Source organism: Hemiscyllium ocellatum, chromosome 39, assembly GCF_020745735.1.
Source record: "Hemiscyllium ocellatum isolate sHemOce1 chromosome 39, sHemOce1.pat.X.cur, whole genome shotgun sequence".
In the NCBI taxonomy this organism is placed as follows: domain Eukaryota; kingdom Metazoa; phylum Chordata; class Chondrichthyes; order Orectolobiformes; family Hemiscylliidae; genus Hemiscyllium; species Hemiscyllium ocellatum.
In genome coordinates this window covers 23,069,519-23,089,785 of record NC_083439.1, presented here as the reverse complement: position 1 = coordinate 23,089,785, position 20,267 = coordinate 23,069,519, and the positions used below count along the sequence as shown (strand labels likewise).

General features: G+C 36.7%; 1 protein-coding gene across 1 annotated transcript in view; it reads right to left on the bottom strand.

The window, feature by feature from the left end:
- Positions 1-14,293: 14,293 nt before the first annotated feature.
- Positions 14,294-20,267, bottom strand: part of rfx7a (regulatory factor X7a) — an 85,666-nt gene continuing 79,692 nt past the window's right edge. Inside the window, exon 9 of the mRNA XM_060852996.1 lies at positions 14,294-20,176. Coding sequence (XP_060708979.1) covers positions 16,817-20,176 — 3,360 coding nt within the window. The 3' untranslated portion in view covers positions 14,294-16,816. The remainder of the gene's footprint in view (positions 20,177-20,267) is intronic.

The following is a 20,267-nucleotide window of genomic DNA, read 5'->3' as shown; positions in this document are numbered from 1 at the left end:
ACGATCAGCAGGGGTTACATGATTATTAGAATAGTTCTTTAATTCCATATATTGAATTCAAACCTCACCATATGCCACGACAGGATTTGAATCCATGTACCCAGAACAACCTGATGTTTGGGATTAATAGTCCAGTGACATTACTTCCCAACTCAATGGTTTATTGTGGATTTGGATCGGCTCAGGCTTGAAGGGCCAAAGGGCTTGTTCCTGGGCTATAAATTTTCTTTGTTCTTGTTCTTCTTTATCTCTGTTAAGTGTCTACAAATGGGGGTGGATTCTAATTTACATATCTGTGGATCACAGAGGCACATGTTGACAAAAATCTGCCTCAGGCTGATCTTATTTTCATAAATGGGATGTCAAATTACAACCTATGTGCTTAGAACTGACAGAATGATTATGCTGCGGGTATACTTTAGAGACACAAGGTACCTTTTTTGAATACTGTCCCAGGACCACGTTGCTATTTCACAAAGGTCATTGACATAAACCCAAGAGTTATCACTATAGGATCAATGCTTTAAGACTAATATCGCAACCTTCCACTATCATTATGTCGGTTTGATTGACAGCTTCAAATGGCTAGAAACCCTTGAAAGCATCTTTATGAATTCTGATGGCTATTTTATCAAGGAGAAAGCTAAATGTAAAGTATTTTTAAAACAGTGATATCTTCCATTGGGTTTTAGTAACTTTGTATTATAGCACCTCAGTGTGGGTGCCAAGGTCTGGATACTAGACAATTTGGTATGTTAGGAGTGAGGTAAGGTAATCGCTAAGGATAATGGGTGGCAGGGAGGGCACATCAATTGGCTTCAAGTGGTCATGAGCCACATTAAGAGGTCATGGAGATGGATGGGTATAAATTGGCATGGACATTGTCAGGAACTTAAGAGTAGGTTCAGGATTATAAGTTGGCATTGAGGTATGAGGAGCCATGGGGTGTCATCTCTGAGGGAGGTAATGGCAAGAGCTGGAACATTTTGGTACATTGAAGCAGATCTTTCAGCCAGGCATACTGTAAGCTCCATAGCCGTAACTCCCATTAAACTTCGCCCCACCTCAAAACCAAAAATGCCCAGTTTTGGGTACTTTTTCCCCAGGTCATTCTGTAAAGCTGATAACAGTCCTGATTCTTCATTCCTGACCTGGGAATGAAAATTCAGGCCTGCCTCTTTCTACCTTCATGGAGATGTTTGGTGCTCAGGAAACTGGAATGCAAAAAGAAAATTAAAGAGAGTGTATTCTGCTTTTAAGATGAAATTCACTTTAAAAACAACCATTTCCTTTTTCTCATCCCATGACTAATACTGTTGCTAATAATTAACAATAAAAGGCAATAAGAATCGAAAGCAACACAGGGAAACTTTCCCTTTATGTTTATTTCCTTCCTAATTTCCTATAGTCCTCTCCCTTCCCAAATCAAACCCCACCAATACTATGGCCTGTGTCTGGGGAAATACTGAATAGTCTTCATAACAACACACAAAATGCATGTTAACTATTTTTTCTTTTCTTTCAATGCTGGCAAGGCCTATAGCTGTTGCCTGTCCTGAATTGCACTTGAGTAGTGAACAATCCATCACATTTCTGTGGATCTGGAGTCACATCTCAGGCAGACTAGGTAAAGTTAAAACAGACCTTTCAGTCCAACTTGTCCATGCCGATCACATATCCTAAATCTAGTCCCATTTGCCAGCATTTGGCCCATATCCCTCCAAACCCTTCCTATTCATATACCCATCCAGAGGTCTTTTAAATGTTGTAAATGAACCAGCCTTCACCACTTCCACTGGCAGCTCCATGTACACACCACCACCCTCTGCGTGAAAACGTTGCTCCTTAGGTCTCTTTTATATTTTTCCCCCACTGTAAACCTATGCCCTCTGGTTTTGGACTCCCCCACCCTGCAAGGAAAAAAAACTTGTCCATTTAGACTAGCAATGCCCCTCATGATTTTATAAACTTTTACAAAGGTCACCCCTCAGGCCTCCAATGCTACAGAGAAAACAGCCACAGCCATAACTGATTCACTTCATGATTATCATTACTGAAACTATTTTTATATTGCTGACTTATTAATTGGATGCAAATTCTATGAGCAGCCACAGTGGGACTTGAACATTTATCCCAAGGAATTTTAGCCCAGGCCTCTGGATTTCGACTCCAGTGATTTGTCCTCTACAATCTCCCTTTATTTCCATAGTTCCAAAAAATGAGCAAAATACAGATTTAAATAATGCAAAACTGAGATCAATCATAATTATAACACTGACATAAAGAAAACATGATCCTGACCGGTGGAGTGCCTCAGGGATCGGTGGTGGGACCCCAATTATTTACAATTTATATAGATGATTTGGTGTTGGGGACCACATGTAGTGTGTCAAAGGTTGCAGATGACACTAAGATGAATGGCAGAGCAAAGTGTGCAGAGGACTGTGAAACTTTGCAGAGGAACATAAATACATTGACTTAGCAGGTAAAGGTCTAGCAGATGGAATACAATGTTAATAAATGTGAAGTCATCTATTTTGGTAGAAGTAATAGTAAAAAGTATTACTTGAATGGTAAAAGGTTGCAGCAAGATGCTATGCAGAGGGACCTGAGTATCCTTTATATGGAGTCACAGGTTGGTCTGCAAGTACAACAAATAATTAGGAAGGCAAGTGGAATTTTGTCCTTCATTGCTAAATAGATTGAGTTTAAAAGCAGAGGGGTTACATTGCAGCTGTACAAGGTGCTGGTTAGGCCACACCTGGAGTACTGTGCACAGTTTGGTCTCCTTTCTTGAGAAAGGATGTACTGGCACTGGAAGGGGTGCAAAGAAGGTTCACTAGGTTGATTCTGGAGTTGAGAGAGTTGGCTTATGAGGAGAGACTGAGTAGATTGGGATTATATTCATTGGAATTCAGAAGATTGAGAGGGGTACCACATAGAAACACATAAAATTATGAAGGGAATTGATAAGACAGACTTCGAGAGGATGTTTCCACTGGCAGGTGACACTGGGACAAGAGGGCATAGCCTCAAAATTACAGGGAGCAGATTTAGCAGAATTGAGAAGAAACTTCTTCACACAGAGGGTTGTTAATCTATGGAATTCCTTGCCCTCTGAAGTAGTTGATGCTATTTCAGTAAATGTTTTTAAAGCTAAGGTAGTTTTTTTTTTAACAATAAAGGAATTAAGGGATATGGTGAGAGTGTGGGTAAGGGGGTCGGAGTCCACGAAAAGATTAGCCATGATCTTACTGAGTGGTGGAGCAGGCTCAAAGGGCTGGATGGCCTACTCCTTCTTGTTCTTAAACTGTGGTCATAGAACACAACATATTCATACACACCTGACAGTGAGACTTCCAGTTGGATGGTAATAATGCCAGATGTATCCTTAAATGTTTGATAGAAAGATATTTAAGCTTTTTTGTGGTTATGATTTTTAAAGGTCTTTCTACATGGATAATACAACTTGTGTCCACCAAGCCTCCATTTTTTGTCAGTGATTTAACTTTTTGCAATAGGAACATAAGTTAGGAAAAGTAGGCCATTCACTCTCGAGCCTTCCACCACTTAAATAAGTTAGTGATTTGTTCACGCTTTGAATACCATTTCCTCATTATTCCAGATAATCTTTGATTCATTTGCCTAACACGAACCGATCTAGAACCCATTTACTTTCACATTAAAAATATTCAAATGATCTGCCTTCTTGGATTTTGATCATGTTTTGACTCACACAAAGGAAACCATGCAACTAGTAGCCTACAGAAACTTGATTACCTTGTAGTTGACCTTTCATGTTCATCACAGGATGAAGCATTTAATTGTTCTCAGGAGGTATTCATATACAGCAATAAACTTAAAGCAACAGTCTGAATTGAACAGAGCAGCTGAATGCATTACATGAACAATGATCCTATCCTTTATAAAACACATTAACCAATGAATAATATTGTCAAAAATAATGTAGCTCATGACAAAACTTGAGACTCAGACATTTATGTACAAGGGAGCTTAAATGAGCATAAGGAAACAAATTCTTTTAAAATGTATTCAATACTACCATCAATAATCTGATAAAATGGTTAAATCGCCAGCAGCAGAGAGGTGTTAATATTTATTTTATGCATTCTCTCTTTAATATTCTTTCATAGAAAACAGACATTGTAAGGCTAATTTGTTCGCCATCCCGAAATGCTCTTGAAGATAATGATGTGTATGTATTCTTGAATTACTGTAGTCCATCTGACACAGGTACAATCACAGTACTGCTGAAAGGTCCAGAAATTTGGTGCTGCAATATTGAAGGAATAGCTACATCATTCTAAGTCAGGATGATACGGAGCTTGAGATGAATTTGTGGGTGGTGGTGTTCCCATTCATCTGGTATCCTTGTCCTTCTAGACGGTAAGTAGCATAGGAGAAAATGAGGACCACAGATGCTAAAGATCAAAAAGTATGGTGGTGGAAAAGCACAACCAGTCAGGCAGCATCTGAGGAGCAGGAGAATTGATGTTTCAAACATACACCATTCATCAAGATGGTAAACAGCATAGACTTGCAAGTTGCAGTCAGCAGAACATTATCTTGCTGCTACTATGCCAAGGTGCCAATTAAGCGGGATTTAATGGACGTGTTAAGCTTCTTGAGAGCTACATCCATCCAGTGAGCAGAAAATATTTCAAAACACGTAACTCACTTTCAGACTGCCCAAAGCTTTTTCACTCATTCCCAGTCCCTGATCGATTCTCATTATCACTTTATTTGTGCACATTCTCCAGTCCTCAGGTTGTAATGCCATTGAAGGTCAAGGAGAGATGATTGGATTATCATGGTCATTACCAGGCACTTGTGTCAGAACATGTCTTGCAACTTATCTTCAAGCATGAATGCTGCCCAGGTCTTACACACGATATTAAATGTATCATCATCAGCAGATAGCCCCACTGGTGGCATTATGATGGAAGGTCATTGATGAAGCAGCTGCTGGTTGGGTCCAAGACACTACCTATAGAAAGAAGATGAATGGGTTTCATCATCTTCCTTTATGGTAGGTATGATGAGGAGCCAAGTCAGAACCAAAATGGATCATCAATAAGCAAGGTTTTGCTGTTTATTTGGGGTAATTCATTTTTGAAATAACTTCCATAATTGTATTTGCATAGCATTCTCTGTATCACATGGGACAGGGATCCACTGCATTCTTTCCAAGAATCATACACCCTTTCTTCTCATCCAGTGTACTGCAGATATTTTAATCACCCTTTTACAGATGTGTGGTAATACATCGCTGGAGAAGTGGGTCTTGAAGTGGGCCGTCTGGCTCAAGGGTAGGGACCCTGTCACTGTGCTACAAAACCCTACAATAGATATTTTTAAATCAACCTAAGCAGACAGATCAAGACATCTCTGGAGCCAGTGGGATTTGAACCTAGGCATTCCAGCCCAGAAGCGGGGACATAACAGGTTGGGTAATTAATTACTAATATTTGTATATAAGTTAGAGGTGAACAAATGGCATTCAAGATCATTTTAGGAGTATTTTCAACGTATTTGTCCTGTTTGATATTGAACTGACGTGTTATTTCTGTTCATTAAACAATTACTTGCAATAAATCCGTATACGAATGTGAACTGCAAAATTTAGGTGGTTTAATTTTGATTTGATACAAAAATTCAGTCTAATTTGCCAACTCTTTCAATGCACACAGACCTGCTTATTTGCATTATAATCTAGAAGGGATACTTATTTCTGCTCTGAAGATTGCTGATGGGCAATTGCTACAGATCTGTATTTTGTTGCAAAACAATTGCTGATGAGTAAATTCAGTGGGAATCAAGTAATTAAACAAAAGCCAAGTGATTATGTGTAGAGTGCAAGAGAGAAAAAAAAAGTTTAATTTACATTTTCCTGCTATCCTTTGCAGTCAATAACCTTACAACAAACTAATCTTGTTTGCAGTACTTTCTAGTCCACAGCATTGTGGGAATGTTATAATATTAAAAAGGAAATGGATGCATGGAGATGCACTGTGACACAAGTCATTTTTTTTGGCACTCAACTTAATTCTCCAAATAGGAATATGGAATCAATTGAAGTATGAAGGGTAAAACATGCTTGAGGCTGGAAAAACATAGCAAGCCAGGTAGCATCAGGAGTTGGAGAAGTCAGACATTTCGGTATAACCCTTCTTTAATTTATTAGAATTATTTGTGGACATAATAAGCAGGATAAGGGCCAAGCAATGGACGTAATAACTTTGGATTTTCAGAAGGCATTTGATAAGATAGTATATTAGCATGAATAGAGGATTAGCTAACTAATAGAAGATGGAGTTGGAATAAGGGGCATTTTCTGGGTAGCAACTAGTAACTAGTAGAGTATCATCAGGGTCAGTGATCAAACCACAATTATTTACAATACGGTGACTTCAATGACGAAAGAGGACGTATTATAGCCAGGTTTGCGGATGACACAATGGAAAGGTGAGGATGACAAAATCTGCAGAGGAATATAAGCAAACATTCAAAAACTTGGAATGTGAAATATAATGCAGGGAAATGAAGGATTACCCACTGAGGCAGGAAAAAGAGGGGCTGAATATTATTTAAATGGAGAAAGCCACAGAACAGAATAATAATTTGGGAGGCCTCGTCCATTAATCACTAAAAAAAACTAGCATCCAAGTTCAGCAGATGCTATGGAAAGCAAATGGAATGTTAACCTCTATTTAAAAGGGAAGAGTGTAGTATAAAAGTATGGAAGGTTTGCTAAAACTATACTTAGACCACAGCTGGAATACTGTCAACAGTTTTGGCTCCTTGTCTATGATTTACCAGCTTTGTAGGCAGTCAAGGGAAAATTCACTGGGCTGACCCAGATAGAGGGATTCTCATACGACAACAGGTTAAATAGGTTAGGCTTGTACTCATTTGAATTTAGAAGAATGAGGAGCGACTTCATTGAAACATACAAGGTTCTTAAACAAGGACTTGACAGAGGTCTGTCAAGATTGGCTCATTAAGTATCTTCAAAGCTGAGATTAACTGATTTTTCATCAGTAAGGGAATCAAAAGATCTGATGGGCTGAATGGCCTATGTCTTATCTAACAAAGTAGAAATTGCAAAAAAAAAGTTTAGTGACAAACAACAGAACAATATCCGAGCTTAGGCTGATAAAATGGCAAACTATTTGTGCCACACAATGGCCATCACCAAGACAATCTAACCTTCACTTTCCATGGCATTAATCTTGGGAGTCCCCCACTATAAATATCTTAGGGATCACCATTCAATGGAAACAGGACTAGCCACATAAGTACTGCGACTACAAAGGCTAAGAATTCTGCACCAACTCACCTTGTGAATCTTCAGAGCCTGTCCACCATTTACAAGGTATGAGTGTGATGGAATACTCCCCACTTTCCTGGATGGGTGCAACTCCAACAGTGAAGAAACTGGATGCCATAAAAGGAAAAAGCAGCACACTTTATTGACACCATATTCATTTCCTTCATCACTGAAGTGCAGTAGCAGCAGCGTGTACCATCTACAAAATGTACTGCAGAAATTCACCAAAGCTCCTTCGACAGTACCTTCCAAACCCACAGCCATTACATCTAGAAGGACAAATGCAGCAGAAAAATGGGAACGACCATCTGCAAATTTCTCTTCAAACCATTCACCAATGTAGAAATATATCCTATTCTTTCATTGTGTCTGGGTAAACTCCTGGGACTCCCTCCCTTAAAGTATTCTGTGTACTTAGACCCAAACGGATTACAGCAGCTCAAGTAGACATCATACCACAACCTTTTCAGGGGCAACTGGAATGGGCAAGAAACACTGGTCGAGCCAAACCCCACATTCCCTGAAGTGACTAGCAAAAAAAAAAATTACGAGTATTAGAATTGCAATCTAATCATAAACAGGTTATTTTGGAGTCTGACCCACGCCAATGTGAAGATTGGAGAATTCCACTTTACATTAAATAGAAACTGATAAATTGTCATAATCTAGCACCAGGGTTGTCAAATTTTGCTGATCATCCAAGGTTTCACCACCAACTTGCTCAATTACACAGTCATTTCTCTCCCCAACCCAAATTCCAGTAGTTTTCATGAATAAACAAGGATTTAGATAAAACATAAAATCATCACATTTAACTCTACAATATTTTCTCTTCCCGCCCATCTCCCCGAAGTGCACAATCCATAAGGTTGCTCACATTGAATTTGAAGCATGATCTCCAATTCCTGGAGACTCAGATGAAGGTATTGGAGTAATGATTATGCTGCTGGACTAGGAAACACAAAACTTCAGGCAAACATCTTCTGGAGACATTGCTTTGAATCTCACCATGGCAGTCAGCGAAATTTGAATTCAACAAAATCCAGTCTAAAAAGCTAGCCCAATAGTCTGGCCCACATTGCTGTTATCTGGAGTCAATGTGGTTGATTCATAAATATCTTGATCAAGTAGTGCTGGTTAATAAATGTTGACCTCACCAAACAACACTCACATGCTACAAATGAATAAAACAATCTTAGAGGGTTGGCAATCATATCAGATGGAGGCAGGTTGATTGGCTGTTTCACCAATAACTGTCTCATGTTTTTGCAGTTTGCTCCAATTGTGTATTTTACAAAACAAATATTCTTCAAAACATTGTGGTGTGCATAGTAGAGTTTACTTTAATTAATTATGAGATACTGACTTGCATGCAAAATGAGCTTAATCAACCCTAGATATGTTGTGAAACAATACCTCAAAATAAAAGTTCCATTTGCTGGGAGTTGCATAGTTTACATTTTTCAGCTCTTAACAAATAATAGGCTCCAATTTGTTCAAATGCTTCAGAAGCAAATTAATAAGGTTTGAAAATGTTCATGTTTTGAAGCATTGGCTGGTTAATTTATTACAAAGCAGAATAACTTGTTTTGGAATGACTATTTTGGAAGGTCTTGGTTTTTTTTGGGGTGGGGGTGTCTGGGGAGAAAGAAAATGAACTTTTGACTCAGACTTAAGAGTTGCAGGTAATGCACTTGAAGAATGGTATTTTCTCAAGATAAGCAATTCATTATTGTGGCTCTAAAGCAATACCAGATAGATCTGGAATGTCGCTCTACAAGATTAAGACTGCTGAATGCATTTCATATGGGACTCTGGTAGGATACCAGTTACTTTAGATAGATTACCTACAGTATGGAAACAGGCCCTTCAGCCCAACAAGTCCACACCATTGCTCCAAAAGCGTAACCTATCCAGACCCATTCCCCTACCCTATATTTACCCCTGACTACTGCACCTGACACTATGGGCAATTTAACATGGCCAATTCACCTGGCCTGCATAGCTTTGGATTGTGGGAGGAAACTGGAGCACCCGGAGGGATTGGTTCCATTGGCATTGAAAGTATTAGAATCTGCAACTGAGGTCAATACCTAAACCCTTACATAAACAGTAATAACAATGAATTTGCCCATGTGGGAATGAATAATGTCTAGAACAAGTAGATTTGACATGATCAGAAAATTAGCACAATATATGGTATGTATCTTCAAGACCAGAATGTAGTACAAAACTTTTTTTATTGGTTTTCAAACCATTTACAAAACTTCAACAATATCTGTGAGCACTTTCAATAAGAAAAAAAAACTAAGCTGAAATACTATTCCAACATTATTGCACTACTGATTTTCTCCAGCAGTACAATAGACAAACATCATTTTTTAAAAAATGTTCTACACTAAATAAAATTGTGGTACAGGCAAGCATTGTCTTGTGATGTAGAAAGGAGTTGGATGGGTGTTTGCTATTTATAGTAACTTCACAATGTGCATTAGTTATGATTGCTGAAACCAGTTCCTTCTCATCAGCTCATTTTCATAATGGCAATTACTTTGCAAAAGCATACGTATAGCAAATTACTGTAGGAACTTCTTCCACAATATTTTACCAAATACTAATGTTCAAAATCAACCGAACAAAACTGAAAACTGAACATATTCAACAATGCTTCGAGGTGAATTAGTAAACTTCCAAAAAGGTACATAACAACATGTAATATGTATAACTGCGCATTCCTGGCTGTTAAAGAACCAGATTCATTTCAGCAAAAAGTGGTTACAGGAATATACCTAGCACTGTACAATATAATCCAACAACACACATGCACACCTGTGATCATTTGTTAACATAGTGAAGCAAACTGAACTTTAAAATTTTCATCCTGTTTTAATATTCTCATACAAGAGAATCAAGTAAAACAATTATCTCATTGAGATCAATGTACATTGCTACATAAAACAATCAAGATCTGTCACTTCGCAGATGACATTTCACTTCTTGTATATTGACTCATTTCCTAAAACCTTATCAAATGAAAGTTTTGTTGCCTGCGACTGTTATCATTTGTCCTAAGAGATGTGCCAGGCCAGAAACTCTCTTTAAGCATCTAGTGCAAAAATAATCAAAATGTCCACTTTACTTGGAATTGAATACAAACATCTATTTTAAAATACATCTCCAATTATACTTAAGGTGCAAACACATGTTTGAAATTTTTACTGCAATATTTTGTTGTGCAGCGGTAACTTCAACACTGATTGAGCTGGACCAAGCAAATTCAGCTGTATTATACTGGTCAGCTCTGATCGACTGGACCACAACTAATCAACATCTCGAGGAAAGCAGACATCTGTAAAGAGTTAAAATATTGATGGAGCCGCTGAAACAATGAATCAGAAGAAATTGATCAACCACAAGTTAACCTGAAAGGATATAACTGATGACAGGTTACGAAAATGATTATTTTTATGTACTACCTAACATACTCATTAAAGAAAAAATGATTACCCTAAAAGATGCAATTATACAACAGATACAGGATATCAGAACTTAACATTTTAAAGTTTTCAGTAAGATTTTCTAATGCACCCATTAGCAAATCCCTACACATGCAAAGCTGGAGTTTCATAGAAAACATTTAAAATACCTTTAAAAAAACAAATAAAACAGTAATGTCTGGTCTTGCATGTAACCACTGCATGTAATTACCTGAAACTGGCCATTTTAAGTATTTTCATCACTGGACCCAAGCTATCATCTCCAGGTGGTTTCACCTGTTGTTTCAAATTACACCTTTCAGAAAAGTACACCACAGATCCTATTAAAAAAACTGTGTTTTTCACAGATTAAAATAATCTTTAACATATCCAAAAAGAGTGATATTGTTAATCTTTTAGTATCAAATAACAAGTCAAAACAAGCTTAATTTTAGCAGAAGTTATCAGTATTTATATGCTGAATAACAAACACTAAAGTTCTGACCAAAGACAAACTACATTGGATGGATCCAAATTGCTCGTGATAATGTTAAAAAGTGCATAAAAGGTGATTCTTCTAATATTGAATAAAACTAAATTGCTGTGTCAACTACGTAGAAAAACAAATTTTGACAGCATAATGACCAAGAATTACATTGTCCTTTTATATACTCTTCTGCCTCTTTTAGCAAGAAATATAATTTTTTTGGTTATGTTTCAGAATCATATGTGATTCCCGCATTTCTTTTTTAACAACACAATGCTTTGGGAAAAATACTTGTGGTGTGAAGAAAATCAAAAACCACATTGAATGGAATACAGCTGTGCTCAATTTGGTTAATTGGTTACAAAGCATTTTCTTTTACATCAAATTAGATTTGAGTAGTTTTTTGTAAACATTAGTAAAATTAGAAAAGAGACATGGTAGTGCACTGAGAGTTTACAAATACACAAACATTTCTGGATGTCATTCCAGTCACCTGTTTAATCAAAGTATTAGCTTGCTTAAAACAATGGTCAACAATTCTGTTAGAATTTTGAACAAACGATATATATCAACAATAAACAATATGTTTAGGTTCTGTATATACACTATTGAAATTCAAAACTCAAAATTGGGATCAAATATTTAATATATTTTTACGCTCCTCTATATTTTTTGACTCAAGAAGAAACAAACAGCAGAACTAAAATTTGTACTGTTGACCCATGCAATGTAATTAATATTAATTTTGACGTCTAATGTCTAGCTGAAATAGAGGTGCGAAGGAAAATGATAATATGCTTCAAAAGTTATTAGGATAACCAAAGCAAAAAGGGCTTCAGAATTCACAGACAGAAATTAGAAAGCAAGGGAAGGAAAATACTGTTACTCTCACTAGATAATGTAAGTCAAATTTTTAAGTTTTGTTCAAATCTATCAATGCAAAGATGAAGTAACATTGATAAGAACTTTCAGAAATACAGCAGAAAATGATATGCTGGGTAAAAATGTAAAAACATTTCAGATACTGTACTGGTGCTTTCAGATTTATTTGCAAATTTTAATTTCTTTGATCTCAACCTTGTTTTTCAAAAAAGGAAGCAAAAAAATTGCTCCCACTTTTGCTACCTCTTGTTTGGTTTTGGAATGAGGTCTGGGAAGGGAGGTGGCAAAGATATAGACGATGATAGAACAATGATAGGAAAAGGAAAAATAGTCACTGTATATAAAATTAATCACATAGCTGTAATTATTTAAACGTATATTTTGTTGAATCATGATTCTGAAGTTACAGATGTCATTCAGAACACTATTTGTTCGAGTGTTAGAAATGCAATTTATTAAGTCACACCAACACAATGACAAAAAGAAAGGGTTAAGGTTCCTGTACTACACATCTACTTCTGCAGACTTGTTTTTCAGTTTCTATCGGTGTAAATCTGAAATTTACTGCAAGGTTGTCACATTTCTTCACTGTCATTATTTCTGATCTCTGTGGTTGCATTCATGATTGACAAATGACTATAAACAATTGAAGTAGAACAGAAATAAACTGTTTTCAAACGATAGTTTGAAAATTTTTAGGAACATGTCTTTCATTCCATCAACACAACACAGTGGTTTCAAACAAAATTGAGAAACCCAAAACAAAATTCTATAGCCAAAAATCTAATTTCATAATATCAACTATAATTTGATTAAGACAAATTGCCTTACAAAACCAGATATCACCGATTGTCACACTAGCATCTTCAAAAAATATTTAATATTTCCCTTAACTGTCATTAAGCAAGCAGACAAAATTCAGTTGAAGTTCCGACTTAAGAATTTTCAAATTACTGACTGTATTTGATAATGTGCTATAAATCAGCAAAGGGTGAACTGTTGCTCACATGGCTTCACCTAGAGCAGAAATATCAACATTTAAAATGAATTTATAATGAAGTTTAAATTAATTTTTAAAATTTAAACAAAGAACTGTGTACACTGGAAATCTGAAATGCAGAGTGCCAGAGAAACAGCAGCATCTGTATTGAGAAAATGTTTCTCTCTGCAGATGCTACTAGTTCTTAGTTGCTCCAGAGTACGGTTTTGTCTCAGAAAGATAGATTGGAATAGAGCACCATCTTATGGCCACACATGTGCATAAATTGAACTGCACTAGAGTTCAAATAGAGATTTTCAGGACAAGTCTATGTTTTGAAATTGATTTTTTAACATCATAACTCTATTTGCCCTACGAGAAAAAGTTTGGATGGCTAGAAGTTGCTAACAAATGTTTATCAGCACTTGTTTCAGTGCTCATTGCAGAGATTGTGTTTGAATTCCATACGCCCCAAATTAAGGTGCAAGGTTAAAAATATTTATACAACTAGAATAAAATTCTGATGGTTAAGAATGTTAGTTAAATTAATATTAGAAAAGATTTGGTGCCACTGACTAGCAATCCTGTAATCAAAATTTCAGTTTGTGTAGAATTGTTAAATTGATAAATTTCCAAATTCTTATTTTAGTTATGCTTCATATATTTAGTCAGAACTAAAATGGAATTTAGGTTTTTCATAACCATAGTACACACATTAGGTAGTCAGAGTTCTCTATAACAGACTACATTTTTGGGAAATGGATTAAGTATGGCAGCACTGTGCAAACTGGCAGAATTAATAAAATTCAAATAAAATCAATTTTTATAAATTGCAACAGAAAGGTTTGGGAAACATTACAATTCCAAGTGTTCATCGAGTCCTAGCACAACTGCTAAATTGTGAATTTTGTGGAACTGCTAATTACTTGGGATCATTAAAATTTATACAGATATTTGACATAAACCTATCAAGGTGGCCATATTATTAAACACGTAAAATATTTAATTTATTGAAACTAGAGTTCTGGCAACTGTGATTCTTTTTTCACATTTCCAATTTTTCATGGAATATTTAGAGGCTTAATATTTGGAAATAAAACTTCTATCAGTGTCGTTTAAAAATTCTTTTACAGTTTGCCAATCATTTGTTTAAAGTGCTTTGCTATTGATTCAGATGATCGATAATCTATATATTGGGAAATATACATTAGACAAATTGTTACTGGGATCAAATTACATAAATTTATTATGGACTTTGTCATAGCATTAGTTTTTTCTTCATCATTCTGATTTTCCAATCAAATCACCGTCCTATTTCTTAAAGTGACTTCGTATCTGGTTACGATTTCATGCTTTATGAAGCGCTCAGGTTATCTTAAGTAAATTGATATTCTCCAGGTGAAAGTTTGGATTAAGATGGCTGTTCAACTGTGAGGGGCAGTCAAACTCAATCCTCTTTCCAAAAATTTAGAAGTTCCAGTGAATGCTCCATGGATTAATGCAATGTGATGTAGAACTTTACAATTCAAAAGATTTAAGATTCAAATTAGTTATTTATGCTTTTAACCAATCCCAGTTAAAGAAAAAAAATTTTGAAATATACACAGCTACATCCAGCAAAAACACTTCATTCAGAAGCCTATTCAACTTCCCACCATCTACTTCAGAGATGTAGCCAACCATAAAAGCAAAAAACATTTATTTCATCTGAGAACATTTGGTGCTTTGTGCCCAACTAATCTCTCTGAAAATGTGTTATCTACTTAGCATCATTTCCCTAACATTCTTCACTTCTTAGTAATTCTTGTTCAATAATTTATCCTTTTCTCTTTTAAAAGCTATTATGGATTATCTTTGCACTATTGTTTTTAATGGGGCATTCCAAGCTTAACACTGAATTAGGCAAAACCCACAACACAGAAAAATGGCATTCAATTCAACATGTCTGCATTGTATTTATTGTCAACATGCTCAATCTATTTCTATATTGCTTCTACTCAGATCAAAATTCTTCTAATCTCTACTTACATTGTAAAACATATTTCAGGATCATATTCTATTTAATATTTATCTGAAGCACAATCAGGAAAACTTGTGGATTTTGATTAGATATACCCTCAAGAGGGAGAAAATGTCGATAAAATTATACCAGAGACTAATTAAAACCAATTCCTTTTTGAATATAGTGAGTTTCTTTTGAGTTCATTCAACAATATTCTACTGTCAGATGTTTTAACTCATTTCCTGCTGTGTGCGAGATACTGTTCAGGAAAATATGATTTCATCCTTTTAGGAGTATGTTCTGCAATAGAAAAATACGTGCAACTTCTAGTTTTCTTCTCTTTTGAAGGTTTTAACATTCAGGTATTTTGATACATTTTCTCTTTCTTTTGGGCACATGATGAAAATAATTTTCCAGGTGACAGCCTTCTGTTTAAAATACTTAATCCAGCATATTTTTTTTACAACAAAGAAATACATGTTATATTTTTAAGAGGTCTCTCATTGTGTATTTTAGACTCTCAGCAATGAGTTTAATGCATTATTTTTAGTGCACTTGTTAATGAGTTTGTGTTCAATTCCTGTATGCACGATTTCAACAGAGTTGCTTATCTATTTAATATAAATGAGTTTAATACTGCAGAGGAATGTAGCAAGCAAGAACAAGTTAATGACTCTAAAGGAACATCAAAAAGGGATAAAACACAATGCATATGCTGTCATATCTAAATTTCAAATTTAAGGGTTTGTATATTCCATGTTAAAAGATAATCCGACATTGCTGACAACTGAAGAAATGTATCTGACTTAACTGTCATATAACTCAAAATGCCAAAAGATAGACATATCTCCACTCTTACTGCAGATTCCCAATGACTTCTCACTAATGTTTTGTCCATTAAAGTCAGTATCTCCATCAACTCGAATTTTGTGATTAGCTTTAGCTGTTTGAGTGATCTCATGAATGAAGAATGTGTCCTATGTTTCCTTTCTTGTCGTTGCAGAACTTCTTGTACATGTTATGTTCCAGATGCCACCATTGAGTAAAATTAAGCAGAGAACAAAAACAACAAAAGGAGACTTTAATATCCATATATAAACAACTTCTTTCAAGAGTTATTGAAAATTCAGTAGAAAACACATTGCAAACCAAATGGATTAATGTAATGTGCAGGATAACAGTAGCTACATTTCACACTATGACTAGTTTTTTTTAATATTGGACAGAACTTATCTTCAACAAAATTATATAGTGAATATTAAAGTCAGAAGGGCAAGGAGTTAAAATGTTTCTGTACACAAGATAAACTAAACTGAATAGGATTGAAATCTCACCACTGATCTTAAAAAGACTAACTGCATTTACGTTTTACAAGAGCAATCCACCTGAGACAGACTAGCTTATATTTGCACAATGAGATAACATACATACAGGAAGATGTCAGTTACTGGCACCTAAAATAAAATTATGGACACGAGATTATTCAATGCCAAGTTTATAAAAGTAGTTGGTTTTCTTCTGTAACACCATTTTGTTTTTAAGGAAAGAATGTTTCTCTTAAGGCAGGCACATCTATTAGGTCAAATAGAATGTGTCAAAAAAGTAAGTGTGTGCTATATGTTTAACAGTACTCTTTGATTTAACCTAACATTTCAACCGCAGGATGATCTTTACTTTCCATCCAGTCAAAACCTGAAGACTGCATGGAATTCATGGACTCATTACAGATTTGCTGGAACACTGCATCATCATTCAAGTCCTCCAGTGTAGTATCAACATCTTGTCCCTGTTGTTTACTTGGGTCAAACAGCAGATTTGTGTCTAAAGTGCTCAAATCATTTATACTGCCTGAAAACTCCGTGGACAACCTGAGATCACTGGAGAAATCAGAGGCAACATTGAGATCTGATGTTACTTGACCAACCATTTGCTGGTTTGGTTGTAGGCTGTCTTCAGCCAGAAAGTCTTTGACTGTACTGGTGAAATCCAATGATTGCTCCCTAGCTTCTGTTTGTGCTTGGTTATCCTCAGAAATATAACCCAACTGATCATTATTGGTGTGTTTTATGAGGTAACTAGGCTTCTGGAATTCAAAGACAGAAGTGCTTGAACTAATCATTGGTTGCTGGTTGGCACTACCACAATTAGATGTTGTCTCCAATATCTGAGTAAGATTCATCCTTGCTGTATAATTGGAGGGTAGATTGTTTATTCCTAGACCTCTGACTGCATCATCACTGTCTGAATCAAGTTTGCTTAACAACACATTTGTAATTTTCTTAGTGTTGGCTTGCTTCTGGTAAGATGGGAAAGGAGTCTGCATCATAACAGACAAAGGGACAGACTGGCTTCGTTGAGCCATACTGTTGGCACTGTTGTCCGAAAGACTGTTAGCAAATGTATTATGAACTTCAGGTGTTACTGGGCTTCCAAAAGATGCCAAACTTGTTCTTGGCAAGTTAATCACAGGAGTTAAAGTACTTCCACTAAGATTACGCTGACGATGAACAGCAGGACTGACACTGCGACACCTAAAATTACTGATTAATGAATGCATTCCTTTGTTATCAAGTGGTGCTGGAACTGCAAATCCCTCCTGCTTATTGCCATTAGCCACTGACACTGCCTGGTGTGCTACAGGTGAAACTGGAGTCAAACGACCCAACTGAGCATCATGATGCCTGGACTGTAACTGCATGGCATTATGGTGATATGGCTGCATTGTTTGTCCAGGAACTGCAAAGGCATGTGGCTTTCTAAAGTGGTCCTCAGCCAGCTCCTGATAACTGGGAAGAATACCAACACCATTGTTAGAAACTGCAGAGTTGCTTACTCCAGTGTTGTATCCATTATTCATCCATTCAATTTTTGTCTTGTCTGGGTGAGTGGCCATGGGCCTCTGCATTGGTTTAACAGGACTGCTAGAAATAACACTGGCATCTTGGTATGCCATACTGGAGCTTATGGGAGTAAAAGCAAAAGGATTTCTGCATTCAACAGGGCTAGGAGGCACACTGCTGCTACAATTTGAATGAGGAGTGCCAATTGGTGTATGCCTACTGCTGCCAAGCGCACTATCTACAGGCGTTGTTTGAGCCATTCTGGAATTTGGACTTGAACAACTTTGAGAGCCAATCATCTCTGACGTAGGTGTTGGATTAGGTGTAGGAGTTGGTGTTGGTGTAGGTGTAGGAGTTGGGGTTGGAGTGCCACTGCTATGGATTGGATGATAGAATTGTCCAGCTTGATGAGATGACAATATCGTACTTTGACCTGTTGTGGAATGAGTAGATATTCCCAAACCAGTTCCATAACCAACATTCATAGACATTTGCTCTTCAAATAATACTAATTCTTCTACAATACTGTCCTGTGTAAGATCGTCATCAAACTGAAAGTAGTTTTCATTGTTTTGTGAACCTGAAGGTGCAAGCTCCATCAAGTTATCCTGCAGAGGTAACTGGTTTGATAGCGTTGCTTGATTTAGGTCTTGTAATTGAATTGATGTAGAACTTTGTAGCTGGTTCTGATTCTGCATTTGCTGATCATAAGACTGTTGATCCAACCCATTATGTTGTCCTGGCTCCCACTTTGATACCTGATAATCAATGGTCCCTGAATTCCCAGTGACATTAGCATTTAAAACTTGCGGTCCTTCTGCAGTCCCAAAACACTGGTGATCCTTTTTGATATGCTGCATGTCAGTATGATTGGTGGTCGGCTTTGTACTGGTGATTCCATGCAAACTGGTTGAACCCATTTCTAAGTCCGTTGTTTTGTTTTCTTTAAAGGTATTTGTTTGTTCTGCAGTAGTCTGTGGATAATCTAAGGTCACTACTTGAATATTAGATGAAGGATTTGCTAATATACGGGTTATTCCTGTTGCATTCAGTTTAACAGTAACTTTGCCAGGTGCCTGAACCACTGCTGTTGCATTCTCGCTTTTTACTGGTAAAGCTGCAGTTGGTTTTGGAGATGTCATTACTATAGTGCCATGGCAGGTCTTCTGATGTTCTACACTAGTTACAGTGTGTTCTACAAGTAGAGCTTTCTTCACAGGAGTCACCTGTGGTTCAAATGCAGAAGTTGAGGGAGAACGTTTTCTTGGACTTTTTGGACATAGCCCATTGTCTTTATGAGACCTGGCAGTATCAGTAATGGATTTTGCATAAACGCTGGTGTTTGTGAAATTTGAAGTAGAGGAAACAGAAAAAGCATTTTGGTTATTTCCTGCTATTGAAATGGTCAGATTATCATTATGTACAAATTTCCCTTCATTTTTGGTCTTTCTTCCTTCAATTTTCTGACCATTACAGACTTTTGCTGTCTTCTCATTAGCTGTTTTCCCATTTGATGGCTTCACTTTCACAATAGCTTCACTATTATTTTTCTGCCCACAAGATGAGTAGCCAACTGCTCTTTTAGGATCCTTCATCTGACTTAAATTCTCGTGGCACTGAATCTGCTTTTCATCACTTGATATTGATTCATGTTCAGATTTAATTATCTCTGCAGTAGGTGTGGTTGTAGCGTAACTTGTTTTGGTGCCTGCAGCAGGAAGACAAGAAGTTGAGCCACCCCTCAATGTTGGAGTTTTCAATTTATCTGTTGTTCCAGTATTATTACTTGCTGATGATGTAGGTTTGGGAGATGTGCCAGTGTTAGGAGGAAGAGATATTGCTGCCATCTTTACCATATTCAGTGGGCTTGCGTGGGACGTTCCACAAACAACACTTTTAATTGGACTTCCAGCCAAAAGTACTGTAGTTGGAGAATTAAGGGTAAGTGTGCTGGTTGAGGCTGGTTTAGGCAAAATTTGATGATAACGAGGTCTTGAGCGATCATTCTGTGGACTGGCAGGCACATTTTGGACAGTCTTCTGCTGCTGTTTGACTGACTGCATGTGTTGTGCAACAACTTGAACATTCAAAGGAAGAACCTTGCTATCTGATGAGCCTAATGGACTCGGTGACGTCATCATCTGCCTGCTTCTTTGCATCTGAAAAATTGAACACAGAAGACCTATAAAAATTATATATAAACCTATTTACAAGTGCCTCAGCTGGAAGCTGGTGTTGTTTTGCTTGTAC